This window comes from Ambystoma mexicanum, chromosome 10 (genome assembly GCF_040938575.1).
Source record: "Ambystoma mexicanum isolate Mex_15411 chromosome 10, UKY_AmexF1_1, whole genome shotgun sequence".
Lineage (NCBI taxonomy): Eukaryota > Metazoa > Chordata > Amphibia > Caudata > Ambystomatidae > Ambystoma > Ambystoma mexicanum.
This window is the reverse complement of record NC_090932.1, coordinates 1,576,451,776-1,576,473,559: the sequence shown is the minus strand read 5'-3', so window position 1 is coordinate 1,576,473,559 and position 21,784 is coordinate 1,576,451,776. Positions and strand designations below refer to the sequence as shown.

At 45.6% G+C, this 21,784-nt stretch overlaps 1 protein-coding gene across 3 annotated transcripts in view; it reads right to left on the bottom strand.

Annotated features, from left to right (window-relative positions):
* Nucleotides 1-21,784, bottom strand: part of LOC138492612 (solute carrier family 2, facilitated glucose transporter member 9-like) — a 552,106-nt gene that overhangs the window by 243,356 nt on the left and 286,966 nt on the right. For all 3 annotated transcript variants that reach the window (XM_069619904.1, XM_069619905.1, XM_069619906.1), the window contains one exon: nucleotides 6,185-6,345. In XM_069619904.1, the coding sequence (XP_069476005.1) occupies nucleotides 6,185-6,345 (161 nt within the window). The remainder of the gene's footprint in view (nucleotides 1-6,184; nucleotides 6,346-21,784) is intronic.

Here is a 21,784-nt window from a genome sequence, read left to right as displayed (position 1 = left end):
TTTATGGGCTACTGCAAGACCAATCCCCTAATTTCCCCAAATGTACATTTAAAAGTACTGCGACAAGGAAGAGGAGACCAAGAGTGATGAACACTACACTTACATTTTACCACTCTGGTACTGGGACGAAGAAGATTCCTGAAGAGAGTTTTCAGGGTCAGGCATGTCCCCTTAATCATAGTCAAGCAAACTTAGGTAAGGGTCCACAGCTGCAACCAGTTAAATGGTTGCAGAGGTATCAAATGAGGATCAGAGAACAGTATGAGGGGAGCTACAGGGAGGCCAGAGTGGGTGAGACCAGCAGAGGACCCTTGAGGTATGGGGGTAGCCATGGTGGGACTGAAGCAGGAGCCGGGATGCCAGCAGATTTCCCAGGGAACCTGTGGGGAACAAGACGACTGGGCTGTGTTGTCGACACAGGTGTGGAAGCCTCCAGGAGCTGCGGGTAAACCAGGTTGCGAGAGGACGCCATTGCGTCTGGAGAGAAATCTCTCCAATTGCTAGCATGCAGAGAAATGTGGCAGGCAATTGAGCAGGGCTAGTGACAGATGGCTGCCGGCTTCGCAAGCAAGGAGGAAGCTTCCAGGGCCATCGAAAGGAGACGCAGAAGAGCTGCTGAGTGTCAGGGAGAACACTTGAGCACCGGAGCTCTCCTTGCAGATTGTAACTAAGCAACTGTCCTTGAAAGCAGCGACTATAAATTGAAAACCGAATTGAACAGAAATTTAAGATTAAGCTTTACAAATGCATAATACATATCGAACTGAATGGAAACTTTTAATTAAGCATTACGAAGGCATTGTACATACCGAACTGAATGGACATTTAAAACTAAGCATAACGCATGCATCTTGAATACTGAACTGGAAGAAATTGTGAAGCTAAGTGCAGAGCAAAGATTGAAGGACAGTCAAAGTGTCCATGTGAAAATAAACTACAGGAAAAGGCGCAAGTGTGAAAGAGTGCCACAAAAGGTGGAGTATGAGCAAAACCCATACAAAGTAAACTTTTATAAATAAATGCGGTGTGTCAAGGGAAAAGACTGGCAAGTGGTGTGTGCCACGTGATGGCAGGACCAAGAGGGTGATAAGGAGAAGCCAGAGTAGTGTAAACATGCACATGAAGCCAAGAGGCCAAAATAGAGGAATTAAATGAAGGAGACTTGGCAGACAGGGGCAGGTGTGAAGAACCTGTGTGGCCTCAGAACTGAGGGATCCTGGTTGCCTGACCTGTGATGGGTGGAACGTGTGGTCTGACAACTGCACCTAGACCAGTAAGCCGTGAATGTGACAAAACCAACAACATTGTTGTTAGGCAGAATCATATGCAGTACCCTTTGGGAACACTACACGAAATTAAGACTACAAGTGACAGTACAAATTCACCTTTGGTACAAGCCTGTACTACACAGTAAAGTAGAAGCAATGGCTGGGCAGCCAGACTTATCTCAAGAGTAAAGTGAGCAGTGCCAATAGTTACACAAAGGACATCAATTACTATGGTTCAAACAAACACTGAATCAAGGTTTCTGAGTAAAAGAATATACATTTCTTTACACATCATTTATAAAACATTTCGCTATTATCAAGCAGTTGAAAAATCACAATCTTAATACACTACTCCACACCCAATAGATTGTGGACAAGTTAAGCTCAAAATGAAGTGTGAGCAAAATGGCACTCCAGCAATTTAAAAGGGAGGGAAAGACAAAGTTAGACAAATGTTGAGCAGCACCAACAAGTAAGTAAGAAGGGCAATCTAGAAAGAGGAACTACAGTGAGGAAATAAAATCAAGAGGCCAGGGCCAAAGTCAATGGACCAAAGTCTTTGCAGAGGATCACACAGTTCAGATTAGTTCGCGGTTAAGTCTTTGCCAAGAGTTCAGAACAAAGTTGGTTGGATGAAAAGTTACTTTAAAGAATAGAGAAGGACAAGCCCTCAGATTGGCAAAAGATTTCAAACACTTTTACCGTGGTCGGACGGAACGAACGACCGGATGTGAACAGTACCTTAAATTGAGAAGGCTGTAGCTGAGGCAGACGTTCCTGGCAGGTCCTGCAGGTTCACGGTTCCTGAAGCGACTGTCGGACTGACACGAAGTAGGACGACTGGAGGGACCTGCACTGCCCAGGGAAGAAACCAGCAGCAGAGCAAAGCAACGAATAAAAGGTGCACTCCTTAAAACCCAAGCAGGGTTCGATCCTCCTGGTTATCCAGTTCACTGTAGCTGTGCACAGCAAATTCGACCAGAGGTGGGAGGCCTGGCTTGCAGTTTGGCAAACTGGTTGTTCCCACCAGCTCAAGGGGAGAAGATTCCTTGCAGATCTTCCCTGTCATCAAAGTTGGAAGATTCTGACCGGCAGCAGGGCTTCACCGGGAGGTTCAGTCGTGGTAGAGGTCCTCTTCTGTCAGCTTCTCTTCGGTTCTCTCCATCCAGTGGCCACTCTGCCTTCTCAGTCCCAGAGACCTGCTTTTTATGCAGTTTTCCCCCATTCACACAGCCTGGCTGTCAATCACACAGCAGGGTGGCTGTACCGCCGGGACAGACCCCACAGCCAATCATACCAGAGTGTGACATGGGTCTCCAAGGAGACCCTGTGCAGGGAGTCTCAAACCCCTCCCTCACATCCTGACCCCCTCAGACATTCAGGTACCTAAGGAGGGCTTCTGTGCAGAAGCCCACCAAAGGTCGGCGAACAAAGGAACCAAACGTGGTTTGTCGCGTAGAGTAAAACACGAGAAAGACTTTTACAAAAAGAAATGGCGAATATACACAGCCGGAACTGTATAAAGGTAAATATAGTCCAGCGGGTTTAAGTTCGAGGCTACTAAAATAGCCTAAAACAATACCAAGGCTATTTAAAATAACCGCAGTAGGAAAAATAGGGTATATACCACTGCCACCAGCCAAATCTTAATGAAAAGGGAACAAATTAATGTTCCATGAGAAACGGACAAAAAGGGATAACTATTAACCCTTTCCAGAACTCTATGTAAAATAGTTTGTACTGGGTCTGTGATTTTTAAAAAGACTAATAAAGTATCCTGAAGTGTTGGAAATCCTCAGCGAGACCAACTTGACCTGACTTCCTGAAAGACTTATGTATGGTAAACGAAAATGAGGAACTCTTTGTACTGTCTGTTACATCAGCCTGCCGCCCCAAGGACATATGGTCACTGCTGTGGCTTTATCTGTGTAATCTGCTACCTGAGGCGGATACAACGCCTCCATCCTCCCCATGATTCCATGTATATATCACCTTGTATGTGCATATATATGACATAATTATGCATGATCCTTAATGTAATGTCTATGTAATGGCCCCGCCATGAAGCAGCTCTCTTTAATAAATAAAAGTTAAAAAAAAGACTAATAAAGTCAATGGCAACTTTACATGTTCTGGGAGACAGTAGCCAGTCCCAGAAAATGGAGTTTAAAGTGGTAAGTCTGAAAAAGACAACCCTGTGTCACTGCACTGAAGGTGCTGTGTAACACACAGTAAAAAGATGATGCCTATGGAGTAGGTGAGGCTCCACAGTCTATGAACACAAAAATGTTAAACACACACAGCAAAACACATGTAAGAGTGGGAAAAAAGGCTCACACTCTTACCAAGTGAAAAAAATAAATCCTAGAAATCCAGCAAAGCTGCTGAGGGACTCATTAGGTAAGGGAAATTAGCCATTTTGGAGAATTCTCCCTAACAATTGAGAAACTAATCAAGGGGAAGCATTGTGAGTGTACTGGTGAGTCAAGCCAGAAAAAGTGTCAAGCTGAACATAAATTGTGTTACACTTTTGAAAAGACTGAAACAAGCCTAAGTGGTGAAGTTGAAGTCTTGGGGAAGGAAACCTTGAGATTTAAGGAACTGCCTATCTTGTCTTGAGAATCTAAATCTCAAGACCTTTTGTGTTTGAACTGTATTGCTTGGAACCTGGGGAGGGGACCCTGAGGATTGTCTCCCATGCTATGGTTCTCTCTAGGTTGGACTATTGCAACAGCCTCTTTCTCAATCTACCTGCCTCTACCCTCCGCCCTCTGCAACGCATCCAGAACAGAACTGCAAGACTTGTCCTTGGCCTCAAGCCTGGGGATTGTATCTCTCCAGCCCTGAAATCTCTCCATTGGCTCCCACGGGATGCAAGGATTACATTCAAAACCCTCTGCATTGTCTACAAGGCTTTCTGGTGCCTGGGTCCAAAATACCTTCAGCTATCCCTCCACAAATACCTCCCCTCTCGAACTCTTCACTCCTCTACCTCTAACTCCCTCAGGGTCAGACGTTTATCAAAGAAACAAGCTCGGGGTAGACCTCTGTCCTCAGCTAGGACCTTCCTCTGGAACAACCTCCCTTCCACTCTAAAACTTTAGGAGAACCATCTCCGGTTTCGGTAGCATCTCAAGACCTTCCTCTTTGCTTCCGCCTTCGCTCTCCCTCTCCCCTGCTGATCTGCTCTCTCTTGGCACTGTGCACCTGGCCACCCTCTGTCCCCTGGGCCCAGGTACCTGCTCACCCTGCCACACTCCTGCACTGCCTCCCAGCAGCCACTCTTTGCACTGGGGACTGTATCTGTACCCTTACAGCCCCCCTCAGTTTCCTTCTTTTTCTCCACTTATCAGACTTACCCAGTCTGCTGCCTTAAACACAGCACTTGCCACTTGTTGGCTGCACTACCACTGTTTACTGCCTCTATTATCTATTTATTTTTATTTATTATTATTTATTCTGTTCTCCTCTGCTCTGCACTCTCCACTCTCCCCCTTCCATGCACTTTTCCCCTTTCCCTTTCCCATGCACTTGCGCGTTATCAATGCCACTGGGCGTTATTTTGTTCTCCCCTGTTCCCCTCCCTTGCCCTGTCGGGCTCTGAAACACTTGTGTATGAGCGCGATATAAATAAATTATCATATCATATCATTGTTTAGAACTGTATTATTTCGAACTGGAGAAAGATAACCTTGAGACCTTTGTGAAACTTTCTTGCACTTGGGGAAAGGCAGCTGAAAGAGAGCTGCAAGCTGGAAGAAGTTCAGAACTTTGAGTTAAGCACTATTCCTTGTGTTAGTAACATCCCTACACATTGGTTACCATTCGTTGTGAGGGCAAGAATAGGTTTTAGACACAGACAGACTTTGATGTTGAACTCGTTGACTTAGACTTTCCTTAGTTTCAGGGAAATCCCACCTTAGCATAAGGCAAGTTAGGCCTGATATTCAAGTTAATAAATAGCTTTTATTTGAACTTTAAATCTGTTGTCTGTGTCTTACTTCATGATGCCTCCGCAACACACAAACAAGTGTGCTCCAAAAATTGACTCACAGACAAGGAATCTTTATGGCAGTCAGGTGAAATGGTGAACTTGGCACCATTACACTAGGAAACCCCTCATAATCCCTTTGAAAACACATATTAAAACCTGTCAAAACATAAATGAATTTGCTCCAAAACAGACCAGATAGACATGTACTCTGGCTCATGCAAATGATTTCCAAATACTATTAGCCTTTTAGGGATTTTCAAGCAGGGCCAGTGAGAAAACGAAGGGCCTCATCACGAGTTAGGCAGTCCAGTAGAGATGCAGTGGTAATGCCATTACCGCAGTATTACTGCACGGCCTAGCTATGAGTTGGGTGGAAAGTTGGAGGATTCACCTCCAGCTCTGAGCTGGAGGTAAAGCCAGCAATTTTCCGTCCATTTTCAGCGAAATTACCACAGCAGAATTACCGCTGCAGTAATTGAGCCGAAAATGTCCCATTGAGTCCAATGGACAACAATAAAATGGGGACTTACACTGCCACTGCCCCTTGTAATCTGGCAGTAATACCGCAAGAGGAAGTGGTGGTAATGGTCATTTCATGGGGCAGTATTCCAGCAGATTAACTTCTGGTATACCGCCCAATTCGTAATGACCCAAAAGACGTCTGTGTATATGGTGGAGGGAGAAAGCAGTGGAGTGATTTTCCTAGCATCACATAATATGCTCATGTGTGGGACCATGACCACAACTCTGGTTGTGTTTATCCACATTTGAAATCAGTTACTGTCTGATAGGTGTGTTGCATTGTTATAGAATGTATTCATCCATATTGAGCATTTTATAATAGAACTGATTGGAAGGAGAGAGAGAACGAGAGAGAGCGAGAGAGAGAGAGAGAGAGAGAGAGACTGTTTCCACCACTTACTTTCCATATAGTCCAATGAAATATCCAGACACGAGTGCTCCAATGAGCCCGCCTATGCTGTAAACTGACACGATTAGGGACCATAGCAGAGTGAGAGTACCTCCAGTTATTGGCGAGTTATATCGTCGGAGCCAGGTCTCATTGATAAAGGCCTTGATGAACTGCAAGAGAGAGGAGAACATGTCAAATGTCCATAGGAACCAGTGAATTTCACTGAGTGCCCCATAGCTGCATTTTATAGTTCAGTTAAGGGACAATGCCATTCAAGCTTTGCTGCAGCCCTTTCAGCCTTGTATAGATCCTGGCCTTTTGGCTGAACCTATTGCCTCTTTGCACTGCAGGGCTATCATGCTGCCTCTTTCATGTACCACATTCCATATGGGTGCTATCATGCTGCCTCTTTCATGTACCACATTCCATATGGCTAGGAGTCCTCTACAGAACCCACCACTGGAAATGGTGCACTGGCAATTGCAATAATCAATTATTTCTTTCTATCACATGCTTAATTAACGTTTACTTTACTTTACTTTGACTTTATTTATTTATAACGCTCATCCATAAACCCGTGGGCGTGAGAAATCGGAAATTAGGCTACTTACCGAAATAACCAGGTCTTGAGCTCCTTCTTAAACAGACTCAGTGAAGGCAAACCTCTCAAAGAGACAGGTAGCGAGTTCCATAATATAGGAGTTACGCCAAAGAACGCTCCTCCCTGAACCTTCTTAGATCATGTATATGGCTATATGAGAACTACATAACCGATCAGTGCATAATTACAGCGTTTGTATGCAAAAATGCCATACTATATGTTCATCTAACTTTTCCCAATGTTCAGAATTTACCTCAATTCAGGAAGTAGAAACATTAATGACAGAGAGATTGATAGAGATTATGGGCCTCATTACGCGGTAGGCGGTAAGGGATTACCGGCACCGGTAAGGGCACCGTTATTAGCTCCATCCCCACTCCCATTAAGCCCTATGGGGACTCGAATGGGAAAGGGGAATGGTTCCTGGAATTGGGACTTACCGGGTCCTCCAAGGTTGGAATCACCCGGTAAGTCCCTATTTCGGGAACCCGGACCCGGAATGCGGTAAGGGGGTAGCCATGGCGCTAATAGCCTATTGCGTTGCGGCAAGCGTGTCTGTGAGCATGCTGAGCTCTTCATTGGTGAATCGCTCCTTCCGCTGCCAGTCCGCTCCTTTTTTGATTGCCTTGGGCATTGTCAGGGGGTCTTGGATGATTTTGTATGGCACTGGTGTGGATGCAGGTCCTGGGGGCAGAGGATGGCAATGGATTGTGATTTTAAAGATGGGCGCTGTGCAATTTCCCATTCCTGTGCGATGACGCTACTTCCGGTTCCACTTAATTATGGTGACCGCTAGTAGCGGTCACCGCTAATGCCGTGTTGCAGGAGGTCGGAAGTGCTATCAGCGCTTTCATCAGTGCTGCTAAGGGTCTTTACGGGGTCTTTACCGGCATGTCGCAAGGGTCGTTACCGGCATGGCGCTAAGCTCGTGCCCGCGTACTCGTAATGGCACGCAATTAGCGGGCTCTTGCCAACGCAGACACGTTGTTAGCGCCATGCCGGTAAAGGCGGTATTTTACCGCCATCCGTGTAATGAGGCCCATCCCAACACTACATTTTTATTGTTCAGTGATTTTAATCTATGGTTAGGTAGTGTCTTCGATACCAATGCAGGGGTCATGGAGATAATATAAAACGATATAAAAAACGCATGGATCATTCCTCTACTAAAAAGATCCAACCTCTGCCCCCTTACGCCTTCTAATTATAGACCAATAACATACACTAGTGGGTAGGTTAAGTGCACTAACTAAAATCAAAACTAAGCATAAAAATTGGATGAGGGCACATAAAGCTCTCCTGTATCTGAAAGATGGGGAGAAAATGTTAGAACTAATTCAAACTAAAAACACAGCTCGTACATGGGCGACCTTAAACCAGGCAGGTGCAGCCTCTCAAGTTAGTGTGCAAGTAAACGGAGTCTCTGAGCTTGAATGGGTAACACATTTTAAACAGCTAAATGCCAAACCAAGTGATCTGGTCGCAATATCGGAAGCTGCAGAGTCTTCGTTGTTTAGTTTAAAGTTTGATAAGGATGGCATTGTCAACTTTAGACATAAGGTGAGCAAATCCAGAGCTCCGGGCCCTGATGGACTTTCAAACTTCCTATTGAAACAACAGCCGGAACACTGGGCAGCTATCTTGTTTGAGATGTTCACCTATATAAACACTACACAGCAGCTTCCTCAATCATGGAAGCACTCAATTGTGATACCCATCTAAAAAACGGGTGACTGCACTAAACCACAGAGCTACAGACCAATAGCTCTCTTTGACGCCCTGGGGAAAATCTACAGCCACATAATGTTAAAACAATTGAATCAATGGACCATAGCTTCTCACAACAGAGATCCTGTTCAGGAGAGCTTTATGGCGGGACTTGGCACTATTCCCAACATAATAACATTAAACATGGTTAGAGCAAAAGGGGCCATGCGGAAATAGCCACTATATATGGCCTTTGATTCAATTGATCGCCAAATATTGTTTAATAAACTAACTTCCTATAAATGCCCCCCCACTTTGCTAACTTTAATAAAAATCATTACACACAAACACCCCTATGCAGGTGCGTCTCACTCTTCAGGGTCTGTTGTCTTCCACTTTTGAAATTCATCGTGGCCTACATCAAGTATGTATTCTGGCGTCCACTTTGTTCAACTTATTCATTCAAGATATCGGGTGGAAGTTTGATGAGGCCCTAGCAGATGCTCCCAAACTTGGCCAACATAAATTGGCTTGGCTACTCTATGCTGACGATTTAGTTTTGTTGTCACAGACACCTCAGGGACTGCAAAATTTGCTGTCTAAATTGGAAGATTATGCAAAAGATAACAACCTTTGTTTAACACCGAAAAAACGCATGTTGTTATATGTGGGGCAAAAGTGGGGAAGAAATCGTACTCATTTGTATGGAAATTACACCAGTAGAACTTAATGGTCGTAGAACAGTACAAATAATTGGGCGTGATGTTTAGTGGTCATATCGCCAGCCCCACTTTTCAGACAACTGTAGAGCTGAAACTCCGAAATCTGGTTTCCCAGGCCAAGATTTTAGCTCACAAATATGGTCAATTTTCATACTTCCACATTATGTTGTTTTTCCATCAAAAAGTGGTCCCTACCATTACATATGGTGCAGAAGCGATGTTGCCTTGGGATTCTGCAAAATGGGAGAGGCTTTAGGCACGCTTTTGGAGGGACATTTTGAAACTCCCTAATTGTGTACCAATGGCCCTAATGAGGTATGAATTAGGCTCTGTATCCTTAGCTATTCAGGTGGCTTGGAGAACATGCTCCTTTTTTAGGAAATGTATGTTGGGTGTTGAATCACGAACAGTACTCAGTACTGTAGCTTGCTATCTGCTGACATCAATGGACAAATTCCCAACTACGTGGAGGAACAATGGGCCTCGTTACGAGTTTGGCGGTAATAAGGGCACGGCTACCGCCAAACTTGCTACCGGCCCCGGCACCCGCGAATGCGCCTTTACCGGCCCATTACAAGTTGAATGGGCTGGTAATTGCCCATTTGCGGTGCCGGTATGGCCGGGCTCCCGATTCCCATTCTGCCCCATAGGACAGAATGGGGGTGGGGAGCATGGTTGCAAACACGAATTCTGCTTGCCGGTGCTGCTCTGCACGCCTGGTCTGACCGTAATGTGGAGGTATGGTAACAAAGGTGCCGGTAGCACTACCAGCGTCGTTGGTGCCTTACCGCCACATTCGTAATGAGGCCCAATGTGTTAGATATAATCATTGCTGTTGATTTATCAATTGATGAACTACTAACAAATCCGGATAAATTCAAGCTGAAATTGTACAGATATGATTGGGTGTGTACTCGAGAGAAATGCACTAAATATAGTGATTTCAATGTGTTAATGTTTCTCATAAGAAGTTAGGCCAGATGGCGTACTACTTAGCACGCTGTCCTTCTTCCTGTATCCGAAATCAGTATTTGAGATTGAGAATTAACTTGTGGCCCACAAACGAAATACATGCCAGACGAGGTATTATATCTAAGGGACTGAATTTCTGCCGCTTTTGCAATGAAACTGCACAAAGAAACTCTATAGCATTTGGTAGTAGAGTGTTCTGCACTGAAGTCAGAACGGAAATGTATTTTAAGAATCTTATGGAATTGGTATGTATGAGAGTCGTGATGACATTTGGCAAGCTCTTTTCACCACTACTAGAATGTCGGTTAAAATTGCTCTGGTACAGTTTCTTGATGTGGTTCTGACACAAACATCTATTCTAAATAGCTGTCAAAAGGGTACAGTCAGTGACAAATTATCTATATAGATGGCAAGCAGTCGTCCTATGCTGTTTTTATCTGCCTCTTTATGAATTTAATTTATTTGTTGTTTTACCATAACCTAGTTTTAAATGTATCTGAGAATGATCAAAATTGAGATGAAATTGTATGATAATATGATTTGTATGACATGAGTTTTTGAAAGGTTGACTTTGGCAGCCAACCAAAATAAAAAATTAAAAAATAAATAACTAACATTATGTTCCTGATGAAAATTTTGGACAGAGTAGCGTACAATCAGATATCACTCTTCCGAAACAATAATCATATCTTGCATGAATTTCAATCTGGTTTTCATCAACACCACGGGACCGAGACAGCCCTCTTAGCCTTAAAATTCCATTTACATCAAGGCACGGACGAAGGACAAACCGCCTTATTGATGATCCTCGATCTTTCAGTGGCTTTCGACCTGGTGGACCATTCCATCTTGTCCACCAGGTTGAGTGAAATTTCTAACTTTTCACCCCAAGCCGTCCTATGGATCTCCTCTTTTCTTAGTGGCAGGCAGGTTAGGGTGGCTAGTGACTCGGCAGAGGCAAACCCAGTCCCTTTACTATTTGGGGTACCTCAGGGAGCCTGTGTATCCCCCTGTTTTTATCATATTTTTATGATTCTGTTTTTCTTTATGTTAGAGCAGGTAGGGATTGTTGTCCCTTATTACGCTGATGACATGCAATGTGTTATCCCAATTTCAGGAGTACATTGCAACAATGAATTATTCATCAATCAAATTTACTTGTAGATCCAAAAATGGATGGTGGCCAATGGTTTGGCACTTGACAGTGCCAAAACGGAACCTTTGCTTGTTGGGTCTGAGACTAAATTGGAGAAGCTAGGCCCCTTGTACATGAATTTCTTTATAGATAAATGTGTCATTGCAGTCAAAAGCAAGGTCAAGATACTAGGCATCATATAAGACAAGAACCTCAATATGAAGGCTAAAGTGAGCAGTTTGGTTTCTTCGTCCTCATACTCGATCAAGATACTACACCGTCTCTGGCCCTTAATTTCCGAGAAAAACACTGAAACCCTGGCAAAAGCCATTATTTGCTCCAAACTGGATTACTGTGGCAGCATGCTGATAGGCGTTACCACAACATATTTTCATCACCTTCAGGTGGTGCGGAATGTGGCTGTGAGGGTCATCAAAGGACTTAATCGCAGAAACCATGTGTCAGAGGCGAGAAGGAACTTGCATTGGCTCCTGGAACAGGCAAGGGTCCGCTTTGGACTCCTGCTTATAACACATAAATGCATGAGTGGTCACATGCCATTGTATCTAATAGATGACATTGTGAAGAAACCCAGCACTGGTCCTCTTAGATGAGACAACACAAATCTGCTGAAAATACCACGCTGCAAGACCAATAAAGCTTGCAATGGAACTTTCATCATAGCGGCCCCCCTCGCATGGAATTCCTTAAGTCCCGCTCTGAGAAACATTGTCTCGACACTGGATTTTAAGAAGAAATTACACACCTTTCTTTTTTTTTAACACTGATGGTTAACGGTTGGCCTCCACACCCACAATCTGCAGAGTAGTTATACCTATTTCTTGTTTTATGTGGTACGTCTGCGCCCTTAAGCCCTCGGGTACCGGGTTGTGCATTACAAATTGATAAATAAATAAAGAGTATGAGCACCTCCAGTGCCAACATCAACATGTGCATGGAAGAAAGTCACCCAAGGCAGATCTACTCCTTCTTGCAAGATGCACTGTATCACACCCGAGTCCTGCTTGTAGCCTCATTTGAAACTGACAGTTGTATTTCTATATTTTGATTGAACAACCTAGCGAGAGACAAACCAACTACAACACACCACCACAAAATTTCCACTGCTGCAAGACCTGCCATCCAACAAACAATGCACCACAATGAACACAATGGTCAAATATTCATCAAGGAGCAACACAACAAAAACCCAAACCCCAGCAGGCCATTCTCATTGGGGTAGCATGCCAATCAGGCACAGCCCTTCGGGAACCAGTGCCACTACCAGAGGATCTCGAAATCTCTCATGGAACAAACAAACAACAATTGACACAAAAGGCAGTCACCCAACAGCTCGGAAGTAGTAGACCACAGAGTCTGCAGGACAAAAACAACCTACAACAGATATTAAAACAAAGATTATAGCACACAGCTATAACGCAACCTTATGGGTCGACCTGACCCCCACCCAGCCCACCCCAATCCTACCTGAATGAACAAAGGTAACAAACATCCAACAAGAAAGAAAAGACAGACTTCTTTCACTATTATCATCTTTGGACAACATAAGGTACAGGCGCAACCCTCATCCTTTACCTCCACCGGAAAACCAACACACACCAAACAAGAAAATCTCACAAGGAACAAGCTAACAAACAGGAACAAACCTCCATGAATGCTCAAATAGTATTGGAACAAAATGCCACTGGTCCAGTTCACCGCTCAAGCAGTGCCAATTTAATGCTAAAACTAATCTTCCCATATTCATTAAAGCATTGCCGAAGCCAGAACTTATGAAAATGAACCCTCTCTCAAAAACTCCCCATCATCAAGACCAATGAAAAATCCCAGCACGTCAAACTAACGCGCTACATACAATCCAAAAGGAGCGTAACCGACCAACAACCTCATTGTTCACACAACCTCACTCAGCACACACTCAGCAACTCGCTATTGCAAATGGCTAAACACAACCCTCGACCCACACCAAGATAGTCACAATTCTACACCTCTCAAATCAGCTTCTAAACCCATACAATGGTCCAAACACACAAACCATCCTCTAGGCCCCTAGGCGTACCTCTGGGCCCGTAGGCGTAAATGCCACAATCCACCGAAAACACACTCCAACACAGACGCAAGTTGCTCTTGCCATATGAGCAGAAAAGCGCAGCACCTTGGGCCTCATTACGAGTATGGTCGTAATTCGTAAGTAAATCTGCTAAGTTACTGCCAAACTTGATTACCGCCACATGATCCTGCGGATTTATTGCAGGATTGCAAGTGGTAGAAGGGTGGTGTTAATCCCCCTTTTCAGTGTCCATAGCACTCCATGTGGATTTTGGTAGAATTACAGCTTTTTGATGCAGGTAAATCCTCCAGTTTACCACCAGACTTGAAGTATGGTGGTGTGGTAATGTGGCAGTTGCAGAATAAATGCTGCATGATTGCCATTTTTACACACACCCTTATACTTGCCCTTTACCCTTCAGTCCCATTCGCTTCCCCCTACCCTTCTTTCCACTTCACAGCCATGTGAATGCCCGGGGACCTTGAATATAGCAGCGGAGCATGGTAAAAAGTCCATAACACACAATAACATAATGGGGGTCATTCCGACCTTGGTGTTAGGGGATTAACGGCACAGGTAAGGATGCCGGTGCCGTTAACCCCCTACCGCCCTATTACGAGGTCCCTTAGCGGGTCCCACCAGGACCGGCTGGTTTTAACAGCCTGTCTTAGTCAGACCCGTTAAGGGACCATGGAGCTAATAACAGGTCCGCAATTTGCGGCCCCGTTAATAGTTCCTTCCCCTATAGGGGCTCAAATGGGAATGGGGAATGGTTTTCGAAATGGGGACTTACCGGGTCAGCATAGGTCGGAATGTCCCTGTAAGTCCCCATTCTGACACCACGGACCCGGACCCGAGTTTTGAGGTAGCCATGGTACTAATAGCACCATGGCTACCTCCAAACTCGGAATGAAGCCCAATAACTGTTTGAGACATTCCTTTTCTTATGTAAAGGTAATGCTTCAAAATAAAAGGTTTTGAAAAATCAAAAACATCAACGATAATTGCCAAACATTATCAGGTGTATGAGAACTAACGTAAGGTGCAAGTGACTCTTTTAATGAGCATGCAGGTATAATTTAGCTCTGACCAGGTGTGGTGCCCCAGCTTTCCCTTTTCATTGAATACAGCATTACCCTAATACTCTACAGTAGACCTGAGGAGAAGTGCATGCACCGATTAAAGTGCAGTAGTCATTCTTTGGAGCTCTGGTGCTGCCCCTGAAACAATCACTGCTATTCTTTCCAGTAAATGTATCATAGCCCAGCCTGGAAGTGCTGGTACTGGTCCAGGAGTATAATATCTCAGCTAAGAAAGGCTGGTAGCTTTCCACACTTCCAACCAGTGTCTCTTCTATCTGCTAAGGAGGGTAAAGAGAGTGTTGAATTTGTGTGGCCACTCAATCACTCCCTCCTTGCAGAAACTACAACAACATGTTCTAGTATCCAAAACCACTCAACACAAACAGCCTCATTGCATTGCTGGCAGATATTTAATGATGATCACCACAGTATTGTTGCCTTAGAGAATTAGGCTGTGGTGAATGGATTAAGAATTAATGTCAACAAAACCAAAGTTATGGTCTGCCCTGTGAAACAAAAGCGATCCCAAAAAATAGCTGGAAGATCAACAATGAAGAAATTGAGATAGTCAAACATTATAAATACCTTGGTGTTGTCATAGATGATAGACTTGATTGGATAGTAAATTGGGAGCAAAATAAAAATAATTGCATAAAGATTGTACGTACCCTAAGTCTATTTATTAGCAGACAGGGAGGCTGGTCGCTACAAACCATAGTTCAACTGTACCGAGCAAAAATAGTGTGTCCGTTTTGCTGACAGAGAAGAACCAGAGTCTAGGCCTCAAAAGAGCATCTTAAAGACCTCCACAGTCAGGGAGGTGGGGGGAATTCCCCACCATACCCAGAAGGAGGGATGAGGAGTGTAGAGGGATGGGCAAATTCAGCCCCTCCCCTCCTCCATTAAGGTACATGGCACAGAAGAAGAACAGAAGATACTGTGATCGCCAGGCTCACACAAAAGGGGAAGACCCTATCTCAAGAGGGAAAGAAGCAGCAGATTATGTGGCAAGGTGTGCAGCATACTTTGGCAACTATGGGAACTGGAGGAGAGACCAAAGGCCCAGGGAGGGGTGAGGAACATGCACCACAGGAGGATAAGCACCTATCGATAAAGGGAGGATACTCCATGTCTCCAACACATGCCCTATGGTGACAGAACAACACAGGGAAAGTGGTCATGCCACGGGCATTGCTGAAAACAGCATTGGCACAATTGCATTATCCAACACACACAAGCAAGGAGGTCATTGCTTCATGCATTGGGCAAACATTGTTTTGCCCGAATTTGAATGAACATGTAACTGATTTTATTAGCAGTTGCTTGACCTGTCAACAGTTTACAGCAGGACATACGTTGAGAGTTGTGAGAGGAGCCATACTGAGACCTGTAGGCCCATTTATGCATCTCCATGTGGATTACATGGATATGATCCACGTTTGTCAAGGATACCGCTACATGATAGCGTTTGTCTGCCCATTCTCAAGGTGGATAGAGGCAGGACCCTGTTCACATGTGGAAGCCATCAGGGCAGCTACATTCCTGGTCTGGGAAGTCTTCCCAAGATGGGGCAAGTGTGAGGTCCAGTAGTCTGACAACGGCCCACACATCTCCAATGTACTGTTTGAGCGCATCACAGCCTTGCTAGGCATCATTTGCCTGAGCATACCACCTGCACACAAATGGGGAGTGTGAAAGCCTGAATGGACTCCTATCAAAGTGCATACCCAAAACTCAGCAGAGCACCAAGAAAAACTGGCTTCACTGTTTGCCATTGGCCTTATTTGAATTGCGCAATTAGCCAGGGTCCGACTAGCATTTAACACCCCATGAGGTAGTGACAGGACGGCGCATGCATCTTCACCAGGCTCCTCCCACACGTGCTTTCAAGGATTGTGAGAACAGTGCTGATGTGTTAGTACAGCAATGGTTTGAGTATATTACTTCTCTGGTTTCTAGCGCCTCTTTTATCTCTCACCAGATACAGCAAATCCAGGGAGAGCTTGAAGACACTGGGCCTCATTACGACTCAGGCGGTAAGGGTTTTACGGCGGCGTAAACAGCGCCGACCCTTACCGCCTGAGTACGAGGTCCCTTAGCGCCATGGCGGACTTAACACCTGCTTTAAGCAGGTGTTAAAATCCATGGCGCTAAGGGACCATGGAGTTAATTACGCCACCGTAATTTACGGTGGCGTAATTAACGCCTTCCCCACTCCCATTATGCCCTATGGGGCAAAAATGGGAATGGGGAAGGGTAAATGGGGATTGGGGACTTACCGCCCCGCCAAGGTCGGAATGGGGCGGTAAGTCCGCCAACCACCATGGCGTAAACGTAGTTTACGCCATGGTGGTAAAGTCGCGGCCCAGGCGGTAACTTACCGCCTGGGTCGTAATGAGGCCCACTGAAGAGATTGACTGCGATGACACAACAACAAACAGTGAACAAAAACCTTTAGTAAAGGCGGGGGACATTGAGCCTAGGTTTTCTGGCCCTCACGTAGTTGAGGCTGTAGCGGACAAAGCAGTCAGACTCACTGGAAAGACAGTTTGGAATCATCTTCAGGATGTCAAGCCCTACAAAGCAGTGGCCTCACCTGGCAACAGAATTTCCATGACCAACAAGGCCAACGTTCAGGATCTTGATGAACTACGAGTGCGTGCAGACCTTACCGAAATGGCAATGGATGAGATCCCAGCAGAACACAGACTGTTAGGCAGAACACAAATGTTCTTTGCATCAATAATACCAAGAATACAAACGTACACAAATGTTAACTGGTTACAGATCACTTGTTGGGAGCTGATGGTAACAATCAATTCCAGAGTAAATGGGTTCAACGACATAAAAGAAGAGCTGCTCAGAGCAATAAGGTTGGTGGAGCTCTTGGAGCACAATGTGGGCAGCGTGAGGGAGAATACATTCTGGATCTCCTCACAGCTATGGAAGGAGGAGTTTGTGCAAAGATAGGGAGTTCATGTTGCACATTCACACCAGCTAACAAAGTGAAACTGGTGTTCTTGGAGCACAATATGGGCAGCGTGAGGGAGTGGGGAACTGTATGGGAGACAGTGAAAGTGATTGTTAGGGGCGAAGTAGTGGCCAGCGCGGGGGGGCATAAGGAAGACTCTCCGGGCAGACCTGGAAAGGCTAGAGGAGGAAATCAGGCAGCCTGAGGTACCAGGGACTGGACAGCAGATAAATGAGACAAAACTAGCAGACACTAGGGGATGCTGTCTGGAGGCATGGATTAGACTATAAAAATGTGATCATAAAGTTAAGAGTACCAGGGCCCACATAGAAGGGGACAGACCCAGTAGACTCCTGTCCTGGCTATGTAAAAGGGAACACCCGAAGCATCTAACTGCAGAATTGAGGGATGGGGAAGGTAAACTACCAGAATTGAGGGATGGGGAAGGTAAACTACATAGAACGCAGTGGAACATTAACGATGTGTTTGAAGACTATTATTCAAAATTGTACAGACACAAGAGTTTGGTTCTGCAGGAGGAGGGTCTGGGCACCCTATAGGAGATAGGGCTTCCTAGGCTGAGGGAAGTGCAGTGGGAGGCATTAGATGCAGACATTACAGTTGATGAAGTGAAGGAGGCAATCAGCTCACTGGCCACCAGCAAGACCCCAGGCAGTGATGGTATACCCTCAGAGTTTTATAAAACATACGCAGAGGTGGTGGCCCTGGTGCTACACAAAGTATTCACTGAGGCTTCTGCTAGAGGTGAGCTCCTGAAAAGTATGAGGGAAACGCTGGTTGTCCCGATCCCCAAGCCTGGGAAGTCCACTCATCACTGTGATTCCTATCAGCCACTAGCCATGCTCAAGTATGATATGAACATTTTAATGACAATATTGTCGAGAAGGCTTTGCAGAGTAATTGGAGGATTGGTTCATGGGGATCAGAATGGTTTTATCCCGGGCGCAGTACTGCTTTAAATCTTAGACGCTTGCAACATATTGTGGCGCAGACTGCTGATTGCCAAGAACAATACGTGGTGGTATCCTTAGATGCAATTAAAGCCTTTGATTCTCTGTACTGGGAGTGGTTATTTGAGATGCTGAAGGCATTTGGATTTGGAGTACAGTTATCAATTGGGTGAGGTTACTCTATGTTATGCCGGCGGGGCATGTAAAGTCGGGTAGGCAGGTGTCTGCAGTCTGGGATATACAAAGAGGAACGAGGCAGGGGTGTCCATCGTCACCCATGCTAAATGTTCTGTCACTTGAACCGATGGCAATCTATCTCTGCAAGGAGTTTCTGGAGGCAGGAATATGGGTGGGAGGTGTTGGCCACCTGATCTCGTTGTATGCGAACAACATTTTACTCTATCTTCAGAATCCACAACATAACCTACCACTGGTGCTAGAGGTGCTTGATAATTTTGCCAGGGTATCTGGTAAATGCTTTACCAGGGAGAAGTCATGTTTGTTCCCACTGGCTGGCATAAGGCGTTTAGTGAATTGCGATCTGCCAGACTCAGGGCTCCCTTGGATTTTGGAATCCTTTATGTACTTGGGGGTACATATCACGCACACATCTGATGATATGCATGACCGCAACACTGGGGGTGTGGTACAGGGGTTGAGGAGGTCCATGACATTTTGGTTCCAACTGCCTTTGTCGGTGATGGGTAGGGTGGCCATAACAAAAATGATAATACTACTGAGATTCTTGTATTTTTTCCATAACGAACATCATGACATTGCGCCTCCCTTTTTTCGATTATTGGAAAACTTTTTTTGGGGACCATCGAGACAAAGTTTGCGCTATCGACACTGTGGGCCTCATTCTGAGTTTGGAGGTAGCCATGGCGCTACTAGCGCCATGGTTGCCTCCAATACCGGGTCCAGTTCCAGTGTGGCTGAATGGGGACTTACCCGGTCATTCCGATCCTGGAGGACGCGGTAAGTCCCCATTCACCCAACCATTCCTCATTCCCATTTGGGCCCCCATAGGGTTCAATGGGAATGGGGAAGGCGCTAATTACGGACATGCTAATAGCAGGCCCGTTATTAGCGCCCTGGTCCCTTAGCAGGACCCGTAAAGAACGTGTGGTCAGACCACACGTCCTTTACGGTTCCCGCTAAGGGACCTCAGAATTGGGCAGTAAGGGTTTACCGGCACCGGTCTCCTTACCGGTGCCTGGTATCCCTTACTGCCCAACTCAGAATGAGGCCCTGTGTCTGCCCTACAGGGCGGGCAGGGTGCAATAGCCAGATTTGGAAAGATACTATCTCGCAGCACAGCTTAGCTTTGTCGCCAAATGGCTCTCCGATGAACTCATGTTGGAAACGCCACTACTTCAGCAGCTGGTAGCCCCGGCACACTTAGAAGAGGATTTATGGCTCCCATTGGGATGCCTGGGTGGCGTGCCTGCGCTGGGGACTCTGGGCTGTCAAGTGTATTACAGAACACAGACATTTCTAAAATTGGAGGACTCATACTCGTCTGAGGGCCCAATGGCTATAGATGTATGCAAGAACAAAACTGAACTTACAGTGGCAAGGCTCTGGGAGGGCTGGGAGATCTCAACATGGGGAGAAATGTATGTGGATGGCATATTTAGAGAGATGGTGTCCTTATCTGAGCAGGTGGGGTTACCCATGGGTCAATTCTTATGGTACTTGCGGGAGAGGGCAGTGGCGAAACGGAAATGGTGGAAAAGGCCGGAGGAACCAGAGGCAACACCACTCTGGTCCCTGATGTACGCATTGGAAGATGGCTGGAAACCGGTGTCCAGGCTATATGAGAATTTGGTAAATAGGCCAAACCATAGGAGCGCTGAGCTGAGGGCCAGGTGGGAATTGGATCTTGGGGTGTAGTTTGATGAAAAAGAATAGGACAACATGCTGGGTTACCCCAGGGAGGTGTCCTGAAACTCTTGCTTTAGATTACTCCAGCTGAATGTGCTGTATTGCACCTACATGACACCAAGCAGGATGCTGGCTAGCTACAATAGCAAGGTCCGGCCGATATGCCCATGGTGCAACAACATGAGGGCGGATTTAATGCACATGTTTTGGAGTTGTGTGAGGGTGCAAAGTTACTCGGCACGAATTGAGCAGGCTTGCAGAAGTGCTGGCATAACAAGGTACAATTGAACCCCATAGGAGTGTTTTTTGGGTGCTTACCCAAGAAATAGTAAATGCGAGCATGTAGTGAAATATGTGGACATGGCGTGCATCCTAGCTAAGAGGAGCGTTGCCATTGTAGCCCACAAATACATGCTGGAGCAAAGACCTCGAATTCTGGACTGAAATTGAAACAAAAGTATAGGGAAGAGCAATCAGGGGGCAGGAGGTGCTCGCCAGTGCCGCATACAAGTCTTGGAAAGTTTGGGACATGTTCCACCCAACAAATGACAAACCCCCTTGAAAATAGAAAACCACTATTCAATGTATTGTATTGTAACGCTAATGTATTAACTGGCTGCAGTTATGTGCCCAGATTGACGCACACTGATGGGCGATTGCTGTGCACTGCTTATTTGCCTACCTCTGTAAAGGGATCGGAATCATATAGAATGTTGTCCCATGGCCCGGCCTTTAATGTGTATTAGTGATATGTGAGTTTGAATCCAATGTGCGAGGACTGTTATTTTGTTTTTGTTTTGTTAGGTTTTGTTCTTTGGTTTTGCTGTGTTTGTTATACTGGCAAGATCCTATTGAATTATTGTAGAAATGCACATAAATGAGCAGAAAGGTACAAGGGTACTTGGAACTAGTGTAATGTAATTGAACAAATGCCAATAAAAAAGACTTTAAATGAAGAAATACCAGCTAACGACGAAGATAACAGAACTCTCTCATATGCAGTTGTACAATTGGCACAGATGCATGCGAAGATGGAGGATGAAGACCGAGGAACAGGGAAGGACAAGAGCTGGCTAGCGTACATATGGGCCCTCATTACAACACCGGCGGTAACCAATGGCGCTATTAGCACCATGGTTGCTGCCGATATTGGGCCTCATTACGACCCAGGCGGTAAGGGGTTTACGGCAGCGTAAACAGCGCCGACCCTTACCGCCTGAGTACGAGGTCCCTTAGCGCCATGGAGGTTTTAACACCTGCTTTTAGCAGGTGTTAAAATCCATGGCGCTAAGGGACCATGGAGTTAATTACGCCACCGTAATTTACGGTGGCGTAATTAACGCCTTCCCCACTCCCATTATGCCCTATGGGGCAAAAATGGGAATGGGGAAGGGTAAATGGGGATTGGGGACTTACCGCCCCGCCGACCTCGGAATGGGGCGGTAAGTCCGCCTACCACCATGGCGTAAACGTAGTTTACGCCATGGTGG